This window comes from Panicum hallii, chromosome 1, assembly GCF_002211085.1.
Source record: "Panicum hallii strain FIL2 chromosome 1, PHallii_v3.1, whole genome shotgun sequence".
Taxonomy (NCBI): domain Eukaryota; kingdom Viridiplantae; phylum Streptophyta; class Magnoliopsida; order Poales; family Poaceae; genus Panicum; species Panicum hallii.
This window is the reverse complement of record NC_038042.1, coordinates 54,304,820-54,328,823: the sequence shown is the minus strand read 5'-3', so window position 1 is coordinate 54,328,823 and position 24,004 is coordinate 54,304,820. Positions and strand designations below refer to the sequence as shown.

The 24,004-nt window shown below is 56.3% G+C and overlaps 1 protein-coding gene across 1 annotated transcript; it reads left to right on the top strand.

Annotated features, from left to right (window-relative positions):
- The first annotated feature begins 5,187 nt into the window (after positions 1-5,187).
- On the top strand, positions 5,188-6,482 carry LOC112898473 (dof zinc finger protein 4-like). Its single transcript, XM_025966839.1, has one exon. The coding sequence runs from the start codon at positions 5,344-5,346 to the stop codon at positions 6,193-6,195; it is 852 nt and encodes a 283-aa protein (XP_025822624.1). The 5' UTR covers positions 5,188-5,343; the 3' UTR covers positions 6,196-6,482.
- The last annotated feature ends 17,522 nt before the right edge of the window (positions 6,483-24,004 follow it).

Genomic DNA, 24,004 nt, shown 5'->3' with positions numbered 1-24,004 from the left:
CTTGTCAGTTCTTCACAGCGCCCTCGCCGTCGCCTTGCATTGACTAGAGTTCAAGATAGATACGCCCTACGCGGCTATGCACTTGCCTCCGCTGGCGACATGGACTCGCTCGGCGGGCGGAGGGGAGGACAAATCCCTGGGCGCCAGGGATGTGCCCGCCCGGTGGCTCGCGCACAGCCGCAACGCAGAGCCTCCAGGGCTAGCTAATTAGCTCGTCTCAGTCTGGTAATCCTCGTCACCATCCAATCCAGTCTGCCGGTTGCCTGTCAGTAATCACTGCCCTGTCGCCACGGGCATAATTCCAGACCCTGATCGATCGCCACGCCGTACCTGCAGTGCTGGACTGTAACCATGAAGCCCTGAACTGCCCCTGCTCCCCTCCAGCACGGCCCCCCCGGTTGGCATGCACACACGCAGGCTCAAAACTGTTGCAGCTGTGGACTGTGCACGACCACAGGGATCGAAGCGAGCACTCACGCTACCGCGCTAGGTTTGGTAGATGGTGGCCCCATGCGTGAGCAGCCATTGAATCCCTAAAGGCCTCCGTCACCCTTATCCCCTCGCCGCCGTCCCGATCCTCGGGACCTCACCGGCCGCCTGTGACCTCCGCCTCCGCCCTTCACGGTTCATGCCAGCACGGTGGCTGATCGATACGCGTCGTCGCGCGCGTGATGCACCTGCTAGTTGACGCACAGTATATAGCTGTACTACGGGTGCGTACGGGCAAGAGTGGACGTACAGTGAGTGAGAACGAAGTGTGTGTGCGAGAGAGCCAGTCAATGGCGAGTTTAAATGGGCAGGTATCTTTGGGTATCCAACCAGGGTGGCGCGAGAGGGACCGGGCTGCCGGGGCGGGCCGGGAATACCGTCACCGCGTCGGGGATGGGCAATCCCCGTCGTGGTGCCGTCGGGAGCCAAGCATTAAGGCCTCCCCGGAACGGGGAGCTCGTTAGGCGGGGGACAGCTCCGGCGGCACATGGACCGGCGCGGCGCTGCCGTTCGGAATCTGAGCACCGCCGCCGCCGTCGCTCTCCTCCCGACCACCGTGCGCTGCGCCGCCTCGAGCAGGGAGGCAGAGGCAGAGCTGAACCGTCACCTGCTAGCTGCTGCTAATTAATAACGGCATCGATTAACTGAGAGCGCATGAAAAGGGGAGGACGGAGGAAGAACTGTGCGTGTTGCGGCCGCCGTACGTGCTCGCGCGTGCAGTGCACAGTCGGGAGGGATTGGCGGAGGGGACGGCCGGCCTGGCCCTGGGCGCGTGCTGTAGCGCCGTGCTGCGCCGTGGCGTGGCGTCGCTTTCGTCCATCCCCGCAGGCCACAGCGCCGATCCATGTCGCGGGGATCGCCGAAAGCAACGGCTAGGGGTGGGGATACCCCGGCGCGCCCTGCCGCGGCTGCTGTCACCTTCCTGTCATGCTGTCCCGCTCGCGGCTCGCCCTAGCTAGCCGTCTACCCCTCCTAACCCTCGCCGTTGCTCTAGTTCGCGATGCCAACGGGCAGCCCATGCCGTACGTCAGAGCGCGCCGCGGCGTCCGGCCGGCACCTCTTATCTCTTTTTCTCTCGAGTCAGGTCAGGTCGGCAGCCAACGTGACGTCCTCCGATCGACCGGAACGGTGGTACAGTCTAGTGGCGACTTGGGGCTAGACCGATTCAAGTCGGCACATACATAATCGTCAGAAGAAATAGGCAAAAGTACTGTGCGACGCGACTTGGTCCTCATCACTTGCTCCGTCCATCTCTCTACTAGGGCGTAGCCTGTTAGGCGTGGGCGGCGCTGCTGTGCTGGTTCATCGACTGGCCGTCCGTCAGGCAGGCCCGATCACAGTTTCACCCAGCAGTCATTAAGCCTACTTCCTCTACTCATCTAGCTTGGACTCGTTGCTTAAACAGCGCTGGATCCATGGCCGGATCCGTCTGCTGCCACGACAGATCGATCGATGGACAGGTACCGGCCGGTGGTACGTAGCTAGCTAGCTGTTCAATGTGACCAAACAATACAAACACTGCATTCCAGTCGGCGTTTCGATGGTGTTTCCTACTAGATCAGAGAAGAAGACCTGTTGCGTCGACCATCCATCCGATCTTGATCACAAGGCACCCAGCCCTGCTCTGGCCCATGACGTTTAGTCAGATCGGAGCCCAACATGAGACGTCGGGGCTCGGATCGTAGGAGTAAACGCGACCGGGACCCGTCGACAACCGGGCACGTGGCGCCCGGGGTCATCCATCGTCCTGCCGGTGCTCGATCACGCCGGCCGGACTCCCACCCAAAGCTACATGCTAACCACCCGTAAACCAATCAGCGGACGCAAAGCCACTGCCTAATCCGTCGCCTCATCGGCATCCTTGTCTGCCAAGTTGCTGCCCCGTCGCGTGGCACTGTCCGGCGCGGTGGCAGGGCCGGGGCACGCATGATTACCATCCGTATCGGATGGTGCTGGCTGGTACTGTACGTTAGAACTTAGAAGACGCGAGGTGGGGCCGCGGGAGCTCGCGTACGTCGGCGGCCGCGCGCGGTGGGTCCCCGGGCGGCCGGCGTGCCTGCCGCCACGGCGCTGTCCGTGTCCGGCGACGCCGGCCGGGCCGGTCGATGGCGTGGCCACCCCTGGCCCGGCGCACAGTGGAGGCCATGGCAGTACGCGCACGCACTTTGCACGTACGATCGAGCAAGGCAAGTGCAGCGCAGTCTTCCTGCTCCTGCAGACCTATGTCATGGGCGCATGCCAGGGCGGGGCCACGGCGAGGAGACGTGCCGGCGCACTGTGGCGCTGCAGTCGCTTCGGCCCTTTGGACGGGGACGACGAATAGTGCACCGCGCAGCGCGGCGGAAGCACGGACGTGCAGCGTGCGCGGCAGGAACGCCGAGCGCGGCCGTGCTCCTGACGCGAGCACCGCCGGTGGTGCCCGGGGCAATGGACCCGCCGATCCGACCGGACTGTCCTGCACGTCTCTGTACGCCTGTTCGTCTGCGCAGTGCACGGGCCGGGCAGAGGAAGCTGCGACAGTTCCTACTCGCCGCCAGACACACGCCTCTGGATATGGTAAGCTCAACCTGGGTAACTGGAATTTTGACACTTGGCTGATTTGAGCGAATTTTGGCTGAAAGAGAAAGCATTGGGCACTTGTTTCGGTAACCTGCCAGATTAGCGTACACACGTACGCTGGGACGCATACAGCGATCAGGTACGAATGCCATGCAGGGCAGACTTAAAACGAAGTACAGGTGCGCGTCCCTAGTGTAGACAAGGCCACACGTACCCTGATCTGATACTCCTACCCTAGCTACCCGGCAAGACACAGACGGCCGCCATTCGCTCGTGCGTGCGACGGTGTACGTGAGCCCGCGCGCGGCACGGCGACGGGGTAGGAGCCGGACTGGCCCCGGCTGGGGTTAGGCGGGTGAAAACGATCGCACCCGCCTGCCGCCACCGCCTTGAAGGCGCGACGCGACGGGCGGGGGCGTACGTGTGCCGTGCGCGGGTGGACACCGAAGCGCACGGCGCGAGCCCTCGGCGCCGTGGCTCCCACAACCCCCCGGCCCCGGGCGCATCCTCCTCCGTAACTGATACTACCACCAGCGATGTCGAAGAGCACGCCATGGCACCGGTGGCCAATCCGAGCCGGCCGTGACGCGCGCAGCAAGGTATACTAGCTAGCTAGCGCACCCGTCTCCACGGCGTGCGAGCGTGATGGGCTCTCGATTCGGCAACGCCGCAATTACTAATCCGGGCAAGGCGCGCCCAGTCCCATCCTGGCCAGGGCATCACCACGGCCGCGTGCGTGTGCGGCCAGCCCAGCCCAGCGGAGCGCGACGTGCCGGACGCAACGACTGACCCAACCGGCGGCCGGCGGGTGTGGTTGCCTTTACTGAGCGGGTGACCCGCGGCGCGTCCTCGTCGCCGTCGTCGCGCTCTGGCGGTCGCCTCGATCGGTCGCTTCCGGAGCGCGGGGCGCTAACACGGCCGGCGTGCCGTCGCCGCCTTGCGAGGTCCTGCGACCCTGACGGCGACTCGATCTCGGGCGACGACTGTTCAGCGGACCGATGGGCCACGGACACTGCTTGCTCTTCTAGTCTTCTTGTTGCCGCGCCCTGCGGACAACATCGATCTCTCCACAGCCCGTGTCTCGGCTCGCCGCTTGTAACCCGAGGCCACTTCTTTGGATCCCCGGCCGGCCTGCGGGTGCCCTCACCGGTTGGTAACTCGCCTCGACAGAGATCAGCCTGGGACGCCGATCGACGCAGTACATGAGGCTACAGGCACATGCAGCAGCATGCCGGGGCTGGCACAGCGATCTCCCGGGTAGGTCGATTCAGATTCGTTCGTTAAGAATGTCCTGCCAGCGTATGGTGACAGCCGGCGCTCAGAAACGGAAGGCCAAGCGGTTGGTTCGACGTGCCCATCTCGAAAGAAAGCCCGGAACGTCAACCCGAAACAAGAGGCGCCGCTTCGTCCACGGCGCGCCCTTGCCCCTTCCGGCCAGCGTGTCGAACCAGTACCTGCAAGCCCTCGTGGCCTTATCCCCCGAAAGTCGCCGTGCGCACATTGCGCAGATCACAAAGTACTCTGTTTCGAATCGAAGGATGCAGATTAGGAGACGAATAATTTAGATACAAATCTATTAAGCTAATATAATTATATACAAAATATATTTGTATATTATTGTTGGTCATACGAGGAGATATTTATATGCTATATTTCTACTGTAGAGAAGTGAGCCAAAGAGCGTTTTATAAGTTACGGAATAAGTTACGAAATAGAAACATAGCTTGGTGGTGTATAGAATCAATTTTTATCTCTCACTCTATGTATTTAGAATAGGCTTATATCTAAATTTTGAAAAGTGGTTGGAAAATGGTGGGATATCAAATTCCAAATAAATAGTCTAATTTATTAAATAGATTTTTATTCCTCCAAAATAAGAGAATTCAAACGGCCTATAATGAAAAATCAGCACGCAAGATGCTACTACTAATGATCTGAGCACTAATCCAGTGGCATCGTAGTTATCAATGCATGCAGGACAGCTTGATCGCCGATCGAGCACACACCTGCACATACACGATGAGCAACAGTGGGGTCAATTCGGTCATAAAAAAGTTCAGGGGCAGTCTCGTAACTTCGTTATGCAGGACGGCAGATAGGACGAGGGTGAAGGGTAGATATTTACCCGCGATCCGTGTGTGATGCAGAGGCGATGCCGAGCGGGTGGAGCTAGCTCTTGCCGCGCTCCCGCGTCCTCGGCAAACACACACCCAGTGAGCTGAGGCTGAGCCAGCAGCCAGGCGGGGATATCCTAGCACGTCGTCGCAGAGGAGACCAACACCGCTTGCCGCCAGCATGCAGGAGTTCCAGTCCATCCCGGGCCTGGCGGGGCGGCTGTTCGGCGGGGCCGCGGCGGCGGACCTCCGGCGCGCGCAGGCGCAGCAGGGCCCCGGGGCGCGGTGCGGCGGGGTGTCGCCGGCGTCCGCGGCGCCCGAGGCGGTCAAGTGCCCGCGGTGCGAGTCCACCAACACCAAGTTCTGCTACTACAACAACTACAACCTGTCGCAGCCGCGCCACTTCTGCAAGAGCTGCCGCCGGTACTGGACCAAGGGCGGCGTCCTCCGGAACGTCCCCGTGGGCGGCGGCTGCCGCAAGGCCAAGCGTTCGTCGTCGTCGTCGTCCACGTCCGCCTCCTCCGCGCCGTCGACCCCCACGTCGGCTGCGGACACCAAGAACCCGCGCCGCGCCTCGGCGTCCTCGCCGCGCTCCAACAGTGGCAGCCCCACGGCCGCCACGACGACGGCCCCGGCCCCAACCCCGACCACGCCGTCGTCGAACAACATCGCCTCCCTCACGAGCCACCACGCGAACCCCTTCTCGACGGTCGACGTGGCGCCGCCGGCGCCGATATTCGCCGACCAGGCCGCGGCGCTGGCGTCCCTCTTCGCGCCTCCCCCGCCGCCGCCGATCCCGGTGTTCACCTTCGCGCCGCAGCCCAAGGAGGAATCGGCCGCCGCCTCGGCGCTGCAGCTCGCGGGGCAGGCGGCGCCACCCGAGGCGCCCTCCTCGGCCTCCGCCGACATGGCCCCGTTCGCGTCCCTGGACGCGTCCGGGATGTTCGACCTCGGCGACGCGCCGGCGGCGGCGTACTGGAGCGCCGGGAGCTGCTGGACGGACGTCCAGGACCCGTCCATGTACCTACCCTAGCTTGCCGGTCTAGTTATTACCTACCGCGATCCCCTAGATTAAGCCGTGGTGAATTGCTTCCTAACGACGACGGCCATCCACGAACTACGTCCACTACCCCATCTCCTTGCTCCACTGCCTCTCCCCCACTGTAACTTCTTCCTCCTCCTCCTCGTCTTCCTTGATTTGGCTGCACAGGCCGCGTGTAAGAAAGCTAACCTCTGCGTGTGTCGTGTCTTCACTTCCCGAGTGGATCATTGTCGCTGCAATGGAATTAATCGCAATGTTAATTTCTTTTTTCCTCGCTCTTAAACGTTGAACCATACTACTAGTATCAGTTCTCCTGGATGAATCATGAATGCATGCATGTTTCGGCAAGACGAAGTGTTGGAGGAAGAACGGTCAAAGCCGATGGCCTGGCTGTCTATCAGCAGAGGCGAGCGTGGCCGGGGATGGGATGATCGACCAGTGGTGCGCACGACCTTCTGGTTAGTGGTTGGTTTGTTAATTTCGGGTGGGGGCGCCCCCCGCCCGTACACGCCTCTCGCTCTCCGGGGAGTTCGTGCTGACGGCGACGCCACTTGCTAGCAGCTGGCCGGCCCGTTACGTACGTTTGCTTCTCTGCACCCCGATACGCCTCCCCGTTGGCTCGGCATGGCCTCCTCGCTCCTGGCATTATTACGTACGTGCTCCGATCCCGTCCCGTGCCGTGCGCCGCCGAACGCCGCGCCGCGCCATGTCGCGTCGCGTGCCCGGCCACGCGATCGAGCCTGGCCAGTCCTGCCGTCCCGTGCGTCGCCCTGACACTGCTAATGGAGTTGCAGGCGATGGCGATCCCGGCGGAACCCGGTGTCCAGCCAGTGCGCCGCCGTCCCGGTCGTCCGGGCCTGGTTGCCGCGGCGGCGACGGCGAGGCGCGCGTGGCGGTCGCACGCGACGACGCCGTTTTTTCTGAGCTGATTTTATGGTCGGGGACTCGGGGGCGGGGGCATCGACGTATCGCAACCGTACCTCAGGAGTCGTCGTAAATTGACCGGCGAGTGCCGATGCTCTGCACTGCCATTGGGCCATGCGGTTCGGTTGGATTGACGACCAAGTCATTGCACTCCCAAAGTCCCACCGAAGAAAATTGCATCGAGGTCACGGGGTCGCGATGTCGACGGGCAACTGAATCCGGAATCGTGGCCGTCCAGGAAGCTGGCAGATAGCGGCCGGCGGCTACGCTCCTCCGACCCCTGGCGGCCTGATGACGCACATAGAGCGAAGCTTGCTTGGGCGCTGGGCCCTACCGACGGGCTGCGTGCGTCACCCTTCACCGAACGCACCGCGCCCGCGGCCGCCGTCGGATGTGTATTCATATGTGCGGCTAATCCTCGTATTATCGCACATATTCACCGGAGATAATCAATATTAAAGAATAAAATAAAAGATTGGAGATAATAATATTTTAGAATATTTTTATCTTATTTTAGAATATTTTGAAATATTATTATCTCCAGCGGAAATATGTAATGATATAGCGGCTAGTCACACGTGCGATGAACAGACGCCTCCGCGGCGTGCCACGACCTACCCTACTCTACCATGTCCGCCGTTGGTTGCATCATGGACAAATCGATTTGTCACGTACCTGCCGTTACCCAATTCTCCCGCTGCTGCTTCTCCAATTCCCCGGGTCCCCGTGCAGTTTCCCGTGCAGTGCATCATATTGGTTAGGTGTGCAAATAGGTGACTTTAAATGGACCTCCAATCTTTTGTTCACATATTATGCTATTTAAAAAAATAAAATTCTACTTTAAAAAATTAGTATAAATATTTGGATTAAAGAGTATTGGCGAGAAAATTCAGCTGCTCGGGGTTAGCTAGTTCGTCTCTCTGATTGAATGGCACAGACATGATGCGTAATCCAAGAACCGAACACGACGCCGAATCTGTGCGGGGCGTCGTTTCAGATTGACTAATGCCGATCTCCCCGACCCTACTCGGGCTATTCGGCGGCGATGATTGCTTCGGGCTAAAGATATGCGAGATTTCCTTGTCCGAGAGGCTACGGGCCTACGAGATGGACAATCGAGCAGCTGCCCCGGGCACGGCCAGAGCTTATCCGAGGGGAGGGGGAGCGCAGCGTGGGCGTCCATGGCACAGGAACTCTCGCGTCACCCATCGCCGCTGCTCGGCTCCGTCGCTGTTGCCTGACCCATGCTGAAAGGCGCAGAAGACGCGCCTGCGCGAGGAAGCAGCCCCGGCCGGCGTGACTGTGCGGTAAGACTGGTGCGGTGGGCGCCGTGGCCTACGCGATCGGCGTCGCTGTCGGTCGCCGGTCGCATCAGGGACGAAATCTTTCCGGCGACTGCTCCGCCTCCGGTTCGTCAGGCTCCTAGTTCCTTTTCCAAGTCGAGTTACATCCGGGTTAAGGAAATTTGACTCTAGGGGTGTTTTTTGCTGATTGGTACGCTGTCACGAGGTCATTGAACACGTGGTCCGCCGCCGGGGAAGTGGTTGCAAGCGAGGACACGTGGTCGCGGGTGAGGAAGGGATCCATCAGCTTTCCTTTGGCTGGTTGAATTCTTCTTCAGGAAATTACTGTTTTTCTGATCATTCTTCTTTCACGTATCTAGTATCCAAGAAAGAAAGTGCACAAAATTCTGAATACCACAGCATAACAACTCTGAAGATCCAATTGATGCCCTGCACTATGCAATCAAGACACTTGACTTCAGAATGCAGGGGAGCAGGAATTCGCTAGCGCGCCCCTGGGAGAACAATGCTGCGGCCTGCAGACACGTTATCCCCGCATGGAATTTATGCCTCCGCTGCGCAGCCGCTGGCACAGAGCACATCACATCAGCAGGCAAGCAGCACAGATGCCCAGTGGCATTCACTGCGGTGCAGCAGGATGGCAACAGGGGAACAGAAGGAGATTGCTGGAAGCGGCCGACAGGGGTTCGGAAGTTACTATGATCCCTGGAAAACCCTGCGCGCTCTGCCTCTTCCTGGGCAGCAGTAATAGTCGGTGACTGTGGATCCATCGGCTGGCTCCCATAACTCTCCGGCGGTGCTGGCTGCCGCCCATGCTTCCATGCTCGCAGGACGAACAGGCCAGCGGATATGGAAGTCCCTGGGGTTCTTGTAGGATGCTGCTAACTTGTACTGCCTCTGTATCGTGTTTATGATCTTAACTGGCGCCGACGCCAATGGTAAATCTTTTTTGAAGCATGTGCGTCTTTTTTTCTTGATAATTACTCCTATGTGTATGCGTTTTGTAAAAGAAAAGGAAATAAAAGCAGTGTTAATGCCTCTGTCGAGTCGGAGTCGGAGAGGCTGTTGCCCGTCGCGCGTCATTCTTCCTTCAAACCGGACGAAGCTAGACATCACTTCAGCTTCTGGAAATGATTTCCATCGTCTGAAAGACAGCCCATGAAAAGCGATCAACGCCCCACGAAATCCCCTTCTCCTTCCTCGCCTTCCCCTTCCCCGCCCCCGCGCCTCCCACAATCCTCATCTAGGCGGCTCTGGATCCGCGGCCGGCCTCTTATCCCCGCCCTAGCAAGCACTTCGTCATCCCCGCGCCCTCCCCATCTCCGTGAGGCCGCGCCGCCACCCTCCTCGTCTCCAACGGCTCCCACCGCCATAGCGCCGCCAAATCTGCCGCCACCAGCTCCACCACCGGCGAATCTTACCACACTCCCCCGCTGCCTACCCCGCCCACCGGATATCCCTCGCCACCCGTGGCCGGCGGTGCCACCCTGTCCATAATAACCCGTCGCCACTGTTGGTCCGCCGCCGCCCAAGATCCCTCCTCATTAGTTGGGGAGCAACACCGACCTCAACCCTGACCCCGAAACCCCAAAACCGAAGATCCGAACCCAACTCGCAAGCGCTAGGAAGAAGAGGAGGAGCTCGCGAGCGCGAGGAAGAAGGAAGAGGAGCAGCTTGCAAGCGCGATGGAGGAGGAGGAGGAGCTGTTGGGCCGCTGCGTTGGGTTGAATTGAGATAAATTCTTGAGATAATTTCTCTTCAGGCGATGGCATAACACGGGCGATGCATAGTCGCGGCGCTTCAAACCAGCGGCAGCCCAGTCATATGTTTTTCCTTATTATTGTCATGAACATTGGTCCAAATGCGTTTCCAGTCTGGGCTAGATCGAGGAGTGGCCTATTGACGTCGAGTCCAGATGTGTTTCCAGTCTAGGCTTCGGCTAGATCGAGAGGAGTGGCCTATTGATTCAAATTCAGCCCACCTACAGTACAGAAGCCCAGTTTGAATTCAGTGGACTAACATTTTATTGGGTCGCATACTCTCATGGTTTCCGAGATCCAAAAAAGAAATAGAATAGAAGGATCTATGGCACGATGCACTGTTCCAGATTTTGCTGTTAGCTGCCAGGCAACCCATTCAATATCGAAGTGGCGCAATTCCACTGTCTGGGTATTGATTTTCTCGTCACTGAATCAGATGCGCAGCGTGTCGTCTAAGCAATACAGAGATGAGAGGGTGATGCATCACCGATGGATGCATGATTCCAGCAGGGTCTGTAATTCTGCTGCCCATGAGCTACCTTAGTTTAGGAGAAACCTTGGTGATCACCAGTTGGATGGGATGAATTTAATGTTTTAGGCATCTGACCCATGTTTCTTCTTTTTCTTTTTTTCTGACAAGCGCTCCTCTGCACAATTGCACTTGCTAGCACATACAGGTCTTGCTGCGAGCTGCCATGTGCCAAGCAACTCCAATGAGGCGGCGAGTCCCATTGCAAAGTGGAGCAATGGCTTCTTTCCCCGTGTGCACCCTGCAGGGCAGGGTGTGAAGTGTTAAGCATACCAGAAACACCGAGGCACCAGTGGGGGGCAACGTGCCCCTTTGCCCGCAGCATTCACTTCCGGTGTTTTCAGCAGCAACAATTTTGGGGGGCACCGGGCAGTGCTCCAGAGCTGGCCCCGGCCTCACTCGTGATCTGCTCGCCTCTCAACCCGAAACCCTTGCGTTCATCGGCTAAAACCCCGGGCGCTACTACGTGGGATGCCTCCTGCAAGCTTGCCATTTCTTCCCCGGACGCAACGTGCGAGCTCTGCACAGACTCACAGTTCAGGGGCCGAGGCCACCCGCGCGCCCCCGCGAACCCCGATCGATTCCGCCAGGCGCCAGCCATGTGGCCGCCGATCCGGTGATCCGCCGTTCACGTCTCGCCTTTCCCTCCACCGACCGCGCTGCGGCACGTGCCTCCTGTCCGGGTGAGCCATTCCGGGCATGGCTAAAGCGACGTCGCCGGCGAGGGAGGACAGGCTCCCCGAACTGTCTGTGACCCTGGGCTGGAGGAGTGGGGGCGACGATGCGCGTTCGCCTAGGCATGTGCCGTGTGGGCGAAAGGGATCGGCAGAAACGCTGCTTTAATCGTACTCGTACGCGGTTACATGGACACGGAACACCTTCGGTGCTCGTCTCTCGCGAGTGGTCTAGCCCAATCCAGGGAAAAAAGTTATCAAGCCTCGTCTTTGGATCTGTTCAAGTGTAGGACCATTTTTTCCCCTCTATCTCTGAAATTGGACCTTCAATGAATCACTCCTGGGGGTCAACAAGCGAGTTTGTTCCTTTTCTTCAGGAAAACCTCACGATTATGTACAGGATAGTGAATAGCAGTAGCAAGCGAGAAGAGCCAGGAATGGGCTAGATGAGGTTTCAAGGGGGGATTCTAGTTTACGGTCGAGCGCAGGGAGGGCTCCCTACGGTCGATCTTCCAACCGTATTTTTTTTGTCATTTTCTGATAAAAAAATTTCAGAAACTTTTTAAATAAAATATTTGGAGAGAGCGAAAAACTTTGATGAGGAAAAATTTGAAAGAAAAAGTTTTGAGAAAAATTGAAAAAAAATTGAAGAAAAAACTTTTGCATCCAAAGTTTGGGAAAAATTTATGAAAAACTTTTGCAAAAAAACTTGTGCAAAATGTTTTGTAAAAGAAAGTGTTTAGTGAAACATTTGCAGAAAAAGTATGAAAAAACTTTTGCAGAAAAAATAAAAAATTTTACAAATGTTTCATGAAAAACTTTTGTATAAAAAATAGAAAAAACCAAAATGTCGCTCCACCTCGGGGGGTGGGGTGGGGGGTCCACCGTCACTCCCTCAAGGAGCGTGCCGTCGCCGTCGGGGAGCTCGCCCACTGCTGTTCCCCTAATGAGCGCGCCGTCACCGTCGCGGAGCTAGCCCGGGGAAGGGTTGCCGCCGCTCCTCCCGGGGAGTGTGCTGCCACCGCGGTGTCAGACCCGGAGCCACCGAGCTGGGCACGTTACGAAGTTTAAGAGATTAAGCCCGTCTTATCTCTTATTCATTTTGTTTATCTCTTGTTTATCCCGTTTAAATAGGAGATAGAGCTAACCAACACGGAGAGGATCTACTCGAGATGTGTTCTGGTGTGATCCCTCGACGGGAGTTGGTTAGCATCTTTGTAACTCTGACCTCTCGGATATATAAGGGAGGTCAGGGACCCTCTCAAAACAGAAGATCATTAGGTCATTCTACATCAAAGGCAATACAAACTATACAGGACGTAGGGTATTACGCTCCGTGCGGCCCGAACCTGTCTAAGTCTTGTGTTCCTTGCACCTTCGAGTTCCTGATCTCGGCGTCTCCTCACCCAAAACTTACCACCTTGGGCATATCCCTCGGTGGGCAGCCGGTTAAACACCGACAGCTGGCGCGCCAGGTAGGGGTGCGCGTCGAAGATCCATCGGCGAGCTCGATGGCATCGTTCAAATTCATCAGGTCAGTTCACTCTCAGGGCACGACATTCGTTTTTGGTTCATGGGTCTGCGTCGCAGATGGTGCGGGCAGTTTCCGGCGATTCCTCGTCGACATGAAGCTAAAAACCCCCGTTGCGGATCTCCGCAGCGACCTCGACAAGTTCGTCGACGGGCTCGACAACTTGCCGCTCCACACTTCCGCAGCACAGATCGAGATGGAGTCCGCTCCAGCCTCGACTTCTTCTGGTGTTGCGGCAATTCCCCCTGATTTGGACTCGTTCCAATCTAGGGATCTGCATAACCGATCTCAACTCGGCTTGTGCGAATCGGCCACTGATCTTCAGGAGGCCAACGCCTCTGGGTCCCTCTCCATGTTAGAGAAGGACCTGGACTTGCTACTCCAGGTCGGAAAGCTTGAAGCCACCGCGTGTCGGGGGGCTTCGGGTTGTTCCGGTACCGGTGATTTGGTGGTCACCTCTTTGTCGGAGGGGCACGTGGAGCACTGGAGGGGCATGCCGCTCCCCAATCTACTCGAGGCAGAGGGTCGACTCGTGGCCCACCTTGAGCCCTTGCCTTTTCAAGAGGGCAGGCCGTTGGCCACCGGGGCGGAGGGGTCGACTGAACTAGTCGGCGAAAGTTCTCATGAGCTCTCCTCCCGCCAGGTGCTGATGGCCGAGGAAGGCGAGGGCGATGAGGACCTCCTCATCGTCAACTTTGAAGCGATCTCTGAGGATGAGATCACAGCCGACGCCGCTGACGAGAACGATGCCGATCGCGAAGCGCGGAGGGCCAGGAACAGGGCCCGCGCGATCCGGCGGAGGAGGGCCAACGAGCGAAGGCGATCTATGCATCGCGAGCTCGACCCTGAGTTTGCCGCCGTAAGCGAGCGGGGTTTCCGGACTCCGGTGGCCAACATCGCCAGGGTAACGGCCATCCTCGAGTGCAGCCATGATCCGGAAGTGCGTCAAGCGCTCCTTTATGCACAGAGGGCCTGGATCCAGTTGGATCAGCACAACCCGGCACCCACCATCAGGGAGGAGCGCATGGGTGAGAGCCGGAGCCAGGCTCACAGCCGAACGGCTGGCGGCCGTCCCTGATACCAGCCCAGCAATGACAACGCTCGCGGGAGCCAGACCCTTGGCGGGAGGCAGCAGCCACCGCAAGGGGGTCAGCCACGACAAGCCAATCATCGACTTCCTCCGGAGGATCTGCGCCAGCACATCAATGAAGGCCGCGATGCGCGGATCGTGATTTCTTCCAGGCGCAAGACCCGCGAAGAAGTCGAAAACGAAGGCACTGACTGTAGTGATCGATTTCCAGCTTTCTCTGCACGTTTCAGCAGCTACAAGTGCCCAGAAGGTTTCAAACCCATTGGCATCACCAAGTACGACGGCAAGCAGGCTCCTCAGCAGTGGCTCCGTTGTTACTCCACGGCTATCGAGATAGCAGGGGGCTCTAACGTTACCAAAGTCGTCTACTTCCCGATGGCTTTGGATCCTGCGCCGCTCACTTGGCTGGAGAGCCTCGGCAGTAACTCCATCGACTCCTGGGAACGACTTAAGAAGGTCTTCATCGACAATTTCCAGGGAGCGATTGCTCGTGTAGGTACTCGACATGATCTTGCCTAGTGCAAGCAAGAACGCAACGAGCTCCTGCGGTCCTACACGCGTCGCTTCTTCGACGTCCGCGCCACCATCGTGAACATCTCGGAGAAGGACATCATCGACTGTTTCTATAACAGCATCACCGACCCGAGCATATACAGGGACTTCGGGCGGAACAGGCCGAAAAATGTTGCGGGCCTTCATGATATGATGCACGATTGGTCCGAGCAGGAGGAGAAGATGCGGGAGCGGTTCCCGCAGCGCCACGATAGCAATCTGCGGCGCCCAAACGACAACCGCAGCGATAAAGGCCAGCGGGACTTTTCCGGGCCACCCCGGAAACGAAACCCGGATGATGTCATCGTGGCTATCGATCGTCCTTCGTGGGGCAAGAAGTCGACGACGCAGGAGGAGTTCGAGAAACTCCTGCAGAAGAAGTGCCCATGGCATCCGGGCGCTAGCCATGCCGCCATTGACTGCTACCACCTTCGGAGGACGTTCAGCAACACCAGTGGTGGAAAGAAGAATAAGAAGCCTGCTGACAAAGAACCCGAGGATGACGACCACGACGACCAGGGGCGCAATCCGAAGTTCCAGGATGCCTCGAAGGTCGTCAACATTATCTTCGAAGGAGATGAGGATTTCGGTTCCAGGCGGGACCAGAAGCTGCTTCTTCGGGAGATCTTGTCCATTGAGCCGGCGGTACCATGACCACTCCGTTGGTCGGAGGTCCCCATCTCGTTCTCTCGTGATGACCAGTGGACGAGCTTTTCCGAGCCCGGTAAATTTCCCCTGGATCCTGTGGTGGCAGAGGTCAAGCTTACCAAGGTCCTGATCGATGGCGGGAGTGGGCTCAATCTCATCTTCGTCAGCACTTTAAAGAAGATGGGTCTGGATTTCAAGGATATGCTGGTTCCCAGCAAGTCCCCCTTCTACGGCATCATCCCAGGTAATGCGGCGCATCCGCTTGGTACGGTGGTCCTCCCAGTCACCTTCGGCACGCGGGGGAATTATCGTACTGAATTCATCAAGTTTGAAGTGGCTACTTTTGACTCTTCTTATCATGCAATACTGGGTCGACCGGCGCTTGCCAAGTTCATGGCAGTGCCGCATTATGTCTATCTACTTCTTAAGATGCCAGGACTCGGTGGAGTGCTCACCCTCCGCGGCGACTTGAAGAAGTCGTACGACTGCAATCAGGAGGCGATCCAGTACGCTTCGACTGCTCGCGTGCCAGATGCTTCGGGAGAAGTACTCGCGGCCGCGCAGCAACTCTCCCAGACCGGGCTGGAGATCCCTTCCAAGAAGGTCAACAAGTCGAGCATCCAGTCGACTGATGATGTGGCCCTCAAGACGATTCAGCTCCAGGAGGGAGATTCATCCAAGACCGCCATCATCGGTGCGGGCTTGGGTGACAAATAGGAACTCGCGCTCGTCAGCTTTCTTCGGGCTAACCGAGACATATTCGCATGGAAACCAACGGATATGCCAGGGGTTCCCAGGGAGTTGATCGAGCATGCTTTAAATGTACAACCGGAGGCCACGCCTAAGAAGCAACGCCTGCGGAGGTTTGCCCACGACAAGCGTGAGGCCATTAAACGAGAGATCGCTAAACTTCTCGCGGCTGGATTCATTAAAAAAGAAATCCATCCAGAGTGGGTAGCGAATCCCGTCCTTGTAAAGAAAAAGAACAATGAATGGAGAATGTGTGTCGACTACACCGATCTCAACAAGCATTGCCCAAAAGATCATTTTGGGCTGCTGCGCATTGACCAAGTCGTCGATTCGACGGCTGGATGTGTTCTTCTTTGTTTTCTTGATTGTTACTCAGGGTATCATCAGATTGCGCTCAAGGAGGACCAAATCAAGACTACATTCATCACGCCGTACGGGACTTACGCGTACAAAACAATGTTCTTCGGGTTGAAGAATGCAGGAGCAACATATCAGCGTGCGATCCAGATGTGTTTCGCGGATCAACTGCACCGGAATGTTGAGGCCTATGTGGATGACGTGGTCATCAAGACCAGGGATTCCGATAACTTGATCGTAGATTTGGAGGAAACATTTAGCAGTCTACGCAGATATCGGTGGAAACTCAATCCCACCAAGTGCGTTTTTGGAGTACATTCGGGGAAATTGCTCGGGTTCATCGTCAGCAACTGGGGCATCGAAGCCAACCCTGTAAAGATCACTGCCATTACTGATATGGAGGCTCCGGCCACAATCAAGGATGTGCAGAAGATGACAGGTTGTATGGCGGCACTGAACAGGTTCATCTCCCGACTCGGGGAGAGAGGACTACCTTTCTTCAAGCTCCTAAAACGCCAAGACAAGTTTCAATGGACGGAGGAGGCCGAGCGGGCTCTACAAGACTTGAAAATTCACCTGCAGTCGCCTCCGATCCTTACAGCTCCACTACCGGAAGAGGATCTACTACTCTACATCGCGGCGACAACCCACGTTGTCAGCAGTGCTATTGTGGTCGAGCGAGGCGAAGAAGGCCATGCGTTTGGAGTGCAGAGGCCTGTCTACTTCGTCAGCGAGGTCCTCTCCGAATCAAAGGTACGGTACCCAGCTGTTCAAAAGCTCTTATATGCAATTCTAATTACATCAAGAAAGTTGCGCCATTACTTCGACGAGTACAAGATCACTGTGGTTACGGATTTCCCGCTGGCGGATATTCTCCATAATCAAGATGCCACGGGACGCATATCTAAGTGGGCAGTAGAACTGGGGGCTTTGTCAATCGACTTCAAGCCACACACTGCAATCAAGTCACAGGCTCTAGTCGACTTCATGGCTGAATGGAGGGAGAATCAAGTCCCAACCCCAGTGGACAAGGCAGAGCACTGGACCATGTATTTCGATGGGTCCCTCAAGCTCGATGGCGGGGGCGCTGGTGTTTTGCTTATCTCCCCACGTGGCGAACAACTGAAGTACATCCTTCAGATCCTATGGAAGGTATCCAATAATGAAGCCGAGTATGAAGTCTTGCTTCACGGGGTTCGTTTGGCGATATCACTAGGGATCAAGCGACTACTCGTATATGGCGATTCTCTTCTTGTTGTTCAGTAGGTCAATAAGGAATGGGATTGCAACAAGGAGACAATGGACGCATACGTACAGGAAGTGCGCAAGCTGGAAAGCAAGTTTTCCGGCTTGGAGGTTCACCATGTGCTATGGGAGCACAATGTTGGTGCGGATATCCTGTCCAAGTTGGGGTCAATGCGCGCTCAAGTCCCGCCGGGAGTTTTCGTCCAGGAGCTCGATCAGCCATCCATCAAGCCTTCTCCGCAGGTAACCACCGACTCGGGTTACTAACAACCCGATCGAGAGGTTATGGTGCTGGGGGAGGGCTGGCGAGCGGCCTTTATCGACTTCATTCAAGACCAACGGCTACCAGCGGGAATTGACGCCAAGAGCGCAGAAGCGGTACGCGTCCTGCGAAGAAGCAAGGGCTTCGCCCTGGTCAACGGCAAGCTCTACCGGCGTGGCGCTCGGTCAGGAGTTCTCATGAAGTGCGTCATGAAGGAAGATGGTTACGACATACTGCGGGAGATCCACGAAGGCGTCTGCGGCAACCATGGGGCTTCAAGAACGCTGGTTGGGAAAGCATACAGGGCCGGCTTCTGGTGGCCTACTGCAGTCACCGACGCGGAGGATCTCGTGCGCTGGTGCCAAAATTGTCAATTCTTCGGCAAACAGACGCATGTCCCAGCTCATAGCCTCATCACCATACCGCCATCCTGGCCTTTTGCCTGTTAGAGCCTTGACATGATCGGGCCCTTCACGACGGCACCAGGCGGCTTCACCCATGTTCTGGTGGCTATCGACAAGTTCACTAAGTGGATCGAGTACAAGCCGATAGCCAAGCTCACGCCAGACCGGGTCGTCGACTTCATCTCAGATATTATGCATCGCTTCGGCTTCCCCAACTCCATCATCACGGACTTGGGGTCAAACTGCACGGCGAACTAGTTCTGGAAGTTCTGCGATAATGCTTGCATTGAAGTTAAATATGTCTCGGTTGCGCACCCCAGGGCTAACGGACAAGTCGAAAGGGCGAACGGCGTGATCATTGACGGTCTCAAGAAGAGACTTTATGATGAAAGCAGCAAGAAGGGAGGCAAATGGGTGCATGAGTTGCCACATGTCGTCTGGGGGCTTCGGACTCAGCCGTCCAAAGCCACAGGACAAACACCCTTTTTCCTCGTGTATGGATCCAAAGCTATTCTACCAGCCGATATCATGTGGAAGTCTCCAAGGGTCGAAATGTACAGTGAAGGCGAGGCGGACGAGGCGCGGCAGCTAGAGCTCGATTCTGTGGAAAAAGCTCGCTGTACCGCCCTTGTTCAGTCAGCCCGGTACCTGCAGGGGATCCGGCGATACCATGATCGCAACATCAGGGAGCGGTCATTCAGCGTCGGTGATTTGGTCTTGCGCTGTATTCAGGACAAGTCCGGCCTCCACAAGCTCAATTAAAGGTGGGAGGGCCCATTCGTCATCAAGCAGGTCACAAGACCAGGGTCCTATCGACTACAATTCCCCGAAGGTCGCTGTAAGCATCTAGGCCCTCAAGGTATGTTTCGGTGATTAATGACAACCATTATTGTGACTAATGAGTTTGTGCAGCTTTACAGATCATTATCGCTCATTTGGTCATATGTCAAAAGAGGCCCCTAATTTTCAAAAAGGCGATCTTGGTATTCAACTCAATAATATGTCAAGACTAAGGATCTTTCTAGTTCTAAGTGTCATAAGGTTGAGAAGGACACTTAGGTTAGTATAGGTTTTATAGTTTTGTAGTGATCGCACTATTAAGAGGGGTTTAGGCTAAGTAACTTGAGCATGGACATGGTCATTTGAAAATGGATGCACACAATGGTCACTCAGGCTTCTAGAAGCTCAAATAAGTGGTTCTCAACTTATATCTCAAGAATAATTGGATTTCATTCAAGACTCAAATCAGAAAAGACAAAATCAGGAAAAATCCTTAACACCGGTTTAACCGACGCTTCAACTTTTCTATACGTCGGTTAAATGAAGTCAGTAGAGTCTGAACAAGTCAATACACCGATTAAACCGACGTATTTGAAATGGGACGTCGGTGCAGTTGTCCAGAGACTTGGTTTTTCAGTTGATCAGTGGACAACTACACTCATCGGTTAAACCGATGATACGTCGGTTAATCTGCCCAAGCTGTAACGGCTAGTTTTCAGAAAGGGTAGTTTACATTCACCGGTTAAACCGACGATGACTATTGAAGGTACGTCGAATTAACCGGCGCTACGCAGTTTTCTGGCAGCTTTTTCTCCGACGGCTCTATTCGTGTGAGCTGCCTATATTTACCCCTCCAATGGGTCATTTTACTACTCTTGACACCAGGCAACATCCAAACACTTATACTATAGTCAAGAGCCACCTTGAGCTTCATCATTTCACATACTTGTTCATTCAATCATTCAAGAAGCAAGATTAAGGACTTGAGTAGAGAGAAGCTTGTGTGCATCCGTTCTTGGTGATCGGTTCTTGCTCAAGTGAAGGCCTTAGCTTGTTACTCTTGGTGATTGGCATCACCTAGGCGATCTTGGTGATCGAGGTGATTCTCGCGGAGGTTGCCAAGGATTGTGGGAGCCCGGAGAAGAAGATTGTACGTGGCTTGATCTCCACCACACCGGGATGGTGAACGGAGATTCTTAGTGAGCGCCCTCGTCTTGGTGACTTGGGAGGTGACAAAACTCTTTGTGAGTGTCACAACATGGATTAGGGGTGTGTGCCAACACATCTATACCACGGGAAAAAATCCGGTTGTCTCTTGTCCACTTTATTTATTCAAGCATTATCTTTCATGCAATTTATTCATGTGCTTGATTTAGAGATCATTACTTTGCTCTACCTTGCTAGGCTTTACCTCTTTTTATCTTTCCTAGCTTGCGTAGGTAGTTTAGTTATCCGGTTGGTGAATTGGTGCCTTTCTAGCTTTGCATAGGTTAAGGTTGCTTTACCTTGTTTTAGAAATTGAAAAAGGCCCAATTCACCCCCCTCTTGGTCCATCGATCCTTTCAGTCGCGAAGTCCCAAACTCCTGGAACGTTCAGAACTTGCGCAAGTTCTACCCTTATGTCGAGGCCCGGTAATCGCTAATTCCCCGGGGGCTCAGAAGATCTTCTTTTCCCGAATCACTCCGGAGGCCATGAGCCACACGACTCGGGTTGTACATGCCTTCTTACTTCCACGATGGCCAGTGTCACGTGCAAACATATATATATATATCGACTTCTTATCGCGCATGACGCGGGGGCTACGGCCACGGTCATCCCCCTTCGACTTTCGTTTCCCACAGAGCCCTCGGCTCCGGCTAACTCCTCGGCATATCGAGTTCCGCCGCGACCTTCGATGGTCGCACGCGACAGCAGTCGCACTTTTTCCAACACAGTCGATCCGCTCGACTGGCTTACACCTAGTACGTTGGAAAGGCTCGCATAAAGAGCCACATCGACTACATCCTGAGTGGCTGCACTCAGAACAGTCTTGTTTTTGCCAAAAGGAATGGCAAGCTCGCGGCGCAGCCCGCACTCGCTCCTTGCAAGCTTGATCCGTCCGTCCGGGTCTTCTCCAGCTTACGGAGCACGCTCACAGCAGGAGCGACTTTCGACTACACCCCGGCCACCGCACTCGGGATAGTCTTATTTTTAAGCCCTACGCACGGCAACCCCGCGACGATGCTCGCGTTCTTTCCTAACAAGTTTAGACCCGCTCGATCGAGTTGTGGCTATTCTGTTAGACGAATACTAGCTGCCCTTTGGGTCGTTGCACCCAGGGAGGCGTCTACTACTTGAGTCTCGTAAGCCTGGATCCCAATTCAGCTAAGACACGTAAACAAGTAGAGATGTCGAGTAAAGCATTTACATAAGAGAATGATTAATTGTTTCATACACCCTAATCCTGCAGTACATTGTGTACAATTTGCTCCGCTACAGGTTGGGCCTCTTGCAAGTACTCTTCGAATCGCTCGTCTGTGCAGTCCGCCGCCATCTCTTGCGCAAAGATGCTCAGCTGCGCATTCGGCATGAAGGACTTTACATAGGCGAGGGCATTACTCACGCACACAACTGGAGCTTCGGACAGGAACTTCAGCATTTTCTTCGGGGCCTCGCGGAGCCGCTCCAGCAGGGGCCGCGGGCCTGCTTCGTCTTCTTCTGGCGGATCCACCATGTCCACCAGCTCCTGGGCGCCCCCCCGGAGGTCCTCCAGCTCCTTGCGCAGCTGCTCGTCCTTCTCGCCCAGCGTCTTGACTTGCTGAAGGCAGTCGACGAACTGACGTTCAGTGTCGCCGATCACCTTCTGCAGCCTTTCGACGTCATTTGTACGACGATACAGCATATTCTTCACGTCAGTAAGCAGCTCCTCTTTGTGTTTCGTTATTTTCCTAAGCTTGTGGTAAGGGTACTTCAGCATCTAAGGGAAGTAACTAAGGAAAAGTACTCGAAGGGAGCGAGGGCCTACCTTGGTGCACCTTTTTCTCTGCCTTGAGCTGCTCCTGGTACTCTGCTTGTTGCTCCTTGAGCTGTTGTTGGAGCTCGGAGTTGGCCTTCTCCATGTTTTTCAGGTCATTCTTGAGCAGCCAGGTCTCTCGAGTCCTTTCTTGCTTCAGTATATCAAGCTCTCGCTGCAGATAGCAATTCTTCGTGATTTCCTCGGAGATGCGCTTGTTCAGGGCAGCTAGCTCTCGCGCGTCACTCACGACCGCGCGGAGTTTCTCCGACTTCTTCTGGGATTTGGTGATCACATGCTGCGCAAAAGGGGGAGAATGAGTCCTCAACAACTCTCTAACGTGCACATCTGGAACATTACCCGAGTGTTACCATGGAGAAGTCGTATAACTCCTTGAAGGTGCTCTTGAAGGTCTTCAGGTTCTCTGCCGACAGCAGGAGGTCATCCACCAGGTCGGTGGTGATGACGTTCTGGTGCCCTGGCCCGGCCCTCAACACCTCACGGGGCCCCCCCGAGGGTCCGGCGGCATCTCCAGACGGCGGCGGCTGGACACCTACAAGCATACAAAGTGGTCAACACATTATGCCCAGACCTCGGCAGCCAGTCACGGGCGGGTAAGCGCATACCTGTGCCATCGGTATGAGCGGCGTCAGGGATCTCGACTTGTTCTCCGCCACTGGGTCAGGCTACCTCTTGCCGGGGCTCGGGGGGCGGCAAGTCGGGGAGCGCCGCATCCGCCTCAGGGGCCACCTCCGCGGGTACTGGCCCCCCAGGCGCCGAGGGCACGGAGGCTGCAGCAGTCGAGGCAGGCTCCGCACCAGAGGGATCAGCGCGGGTCGATGGCTCTGGGGCCGCTACAGCCGTGCCCGGCTCCAGCTGCAGTTGCACGGCGCTCGCCGCCCTGATGACATCAAAGACATTGTTATCCAAGTGGGCAAAAGCAAGATCTTCAAGCGACAGGAGGATAACTCACAGTGTCGACTTCTTTTTGGTGGCCTTCTTCACCCGCCAGGCCCATCGAGGAATGCCCGTTGATGACGGCGAGGCCTGGCCGGCCGATGGAGGGGTCCCTGCCACGGCAATTGTCACCACAGCGGCGGCGGTGGGGCCCGTTTCCACCCCTTCGGGTTCAGTCCCGGGTGGCGGAGCAGGAAGACTGCAAGTGGATACTGTCAGTATTGAGCACCATTGATACTTGGCAACTAGCCAAAACAAAAACTTAGTACCTGGAGGACTCAACTTCTTGGGCCTTGCGTTTGCGCACTTGCCGCTGGCCCTTTGGCACCGGAGGTAGAGCGCCAGCCAACTCCACGCTCTGGTCGGAGGAGTTGTCCCGGTGCGGTTCGCCTACGGCTCCTCCTTCCGCATGCGAGTCCACGCATTCGGCGGACTCGCTGCTGCCTTGGGCCGCGGCAAGGCGAGCCTTTTTGGCCACCGTGGCTGCAGCAGGGCGCGGTTCTCCTTCGGCTTCTCCTCCCGCCTGCGAGTCCACGCGCTCGGCGGACTCGCTGCTGCCTTGAGCTGCAGCAAGGCGAGCTTCCTGGACAGCAGAAGGGAGGAGATGATATGCTCGGGGGAGGTCAGGCTGCGGCGGGTAGTTGCAATATAGCTCCGTGTGCCCCTGCAGAAAGTCCTTCAGTTCAGCGCCGGTGCAGTAGCAGATTTCTTCAGTGAAAGAAGTCGAATACTTACCGGCGGGGGCGGATTTTGCGCGGAGAACAAGGTGGGCACGTACGGCACGGCGTTCACGTCCAGCAGCACCCGCTGAACTCGCTGGAGCACGACTTCGTCTGGCACCTCCTCTGTGCACATGCGAGAAGGGTCAGCGGGGCCGGTGTACTCGAAGCCTAGGCAACAGCGCTGTTGGATGGGTTGGACGCGGCGCTTGTAAAATGAGAACATGACGGAGGCGCCGGTCACCCCCTCCTTCTTCTGTGCCTCGATGGCCTCCAGCAGCTCTCTGACTTGTATCATCTCCATGCCGGAGGGTTCAAGGT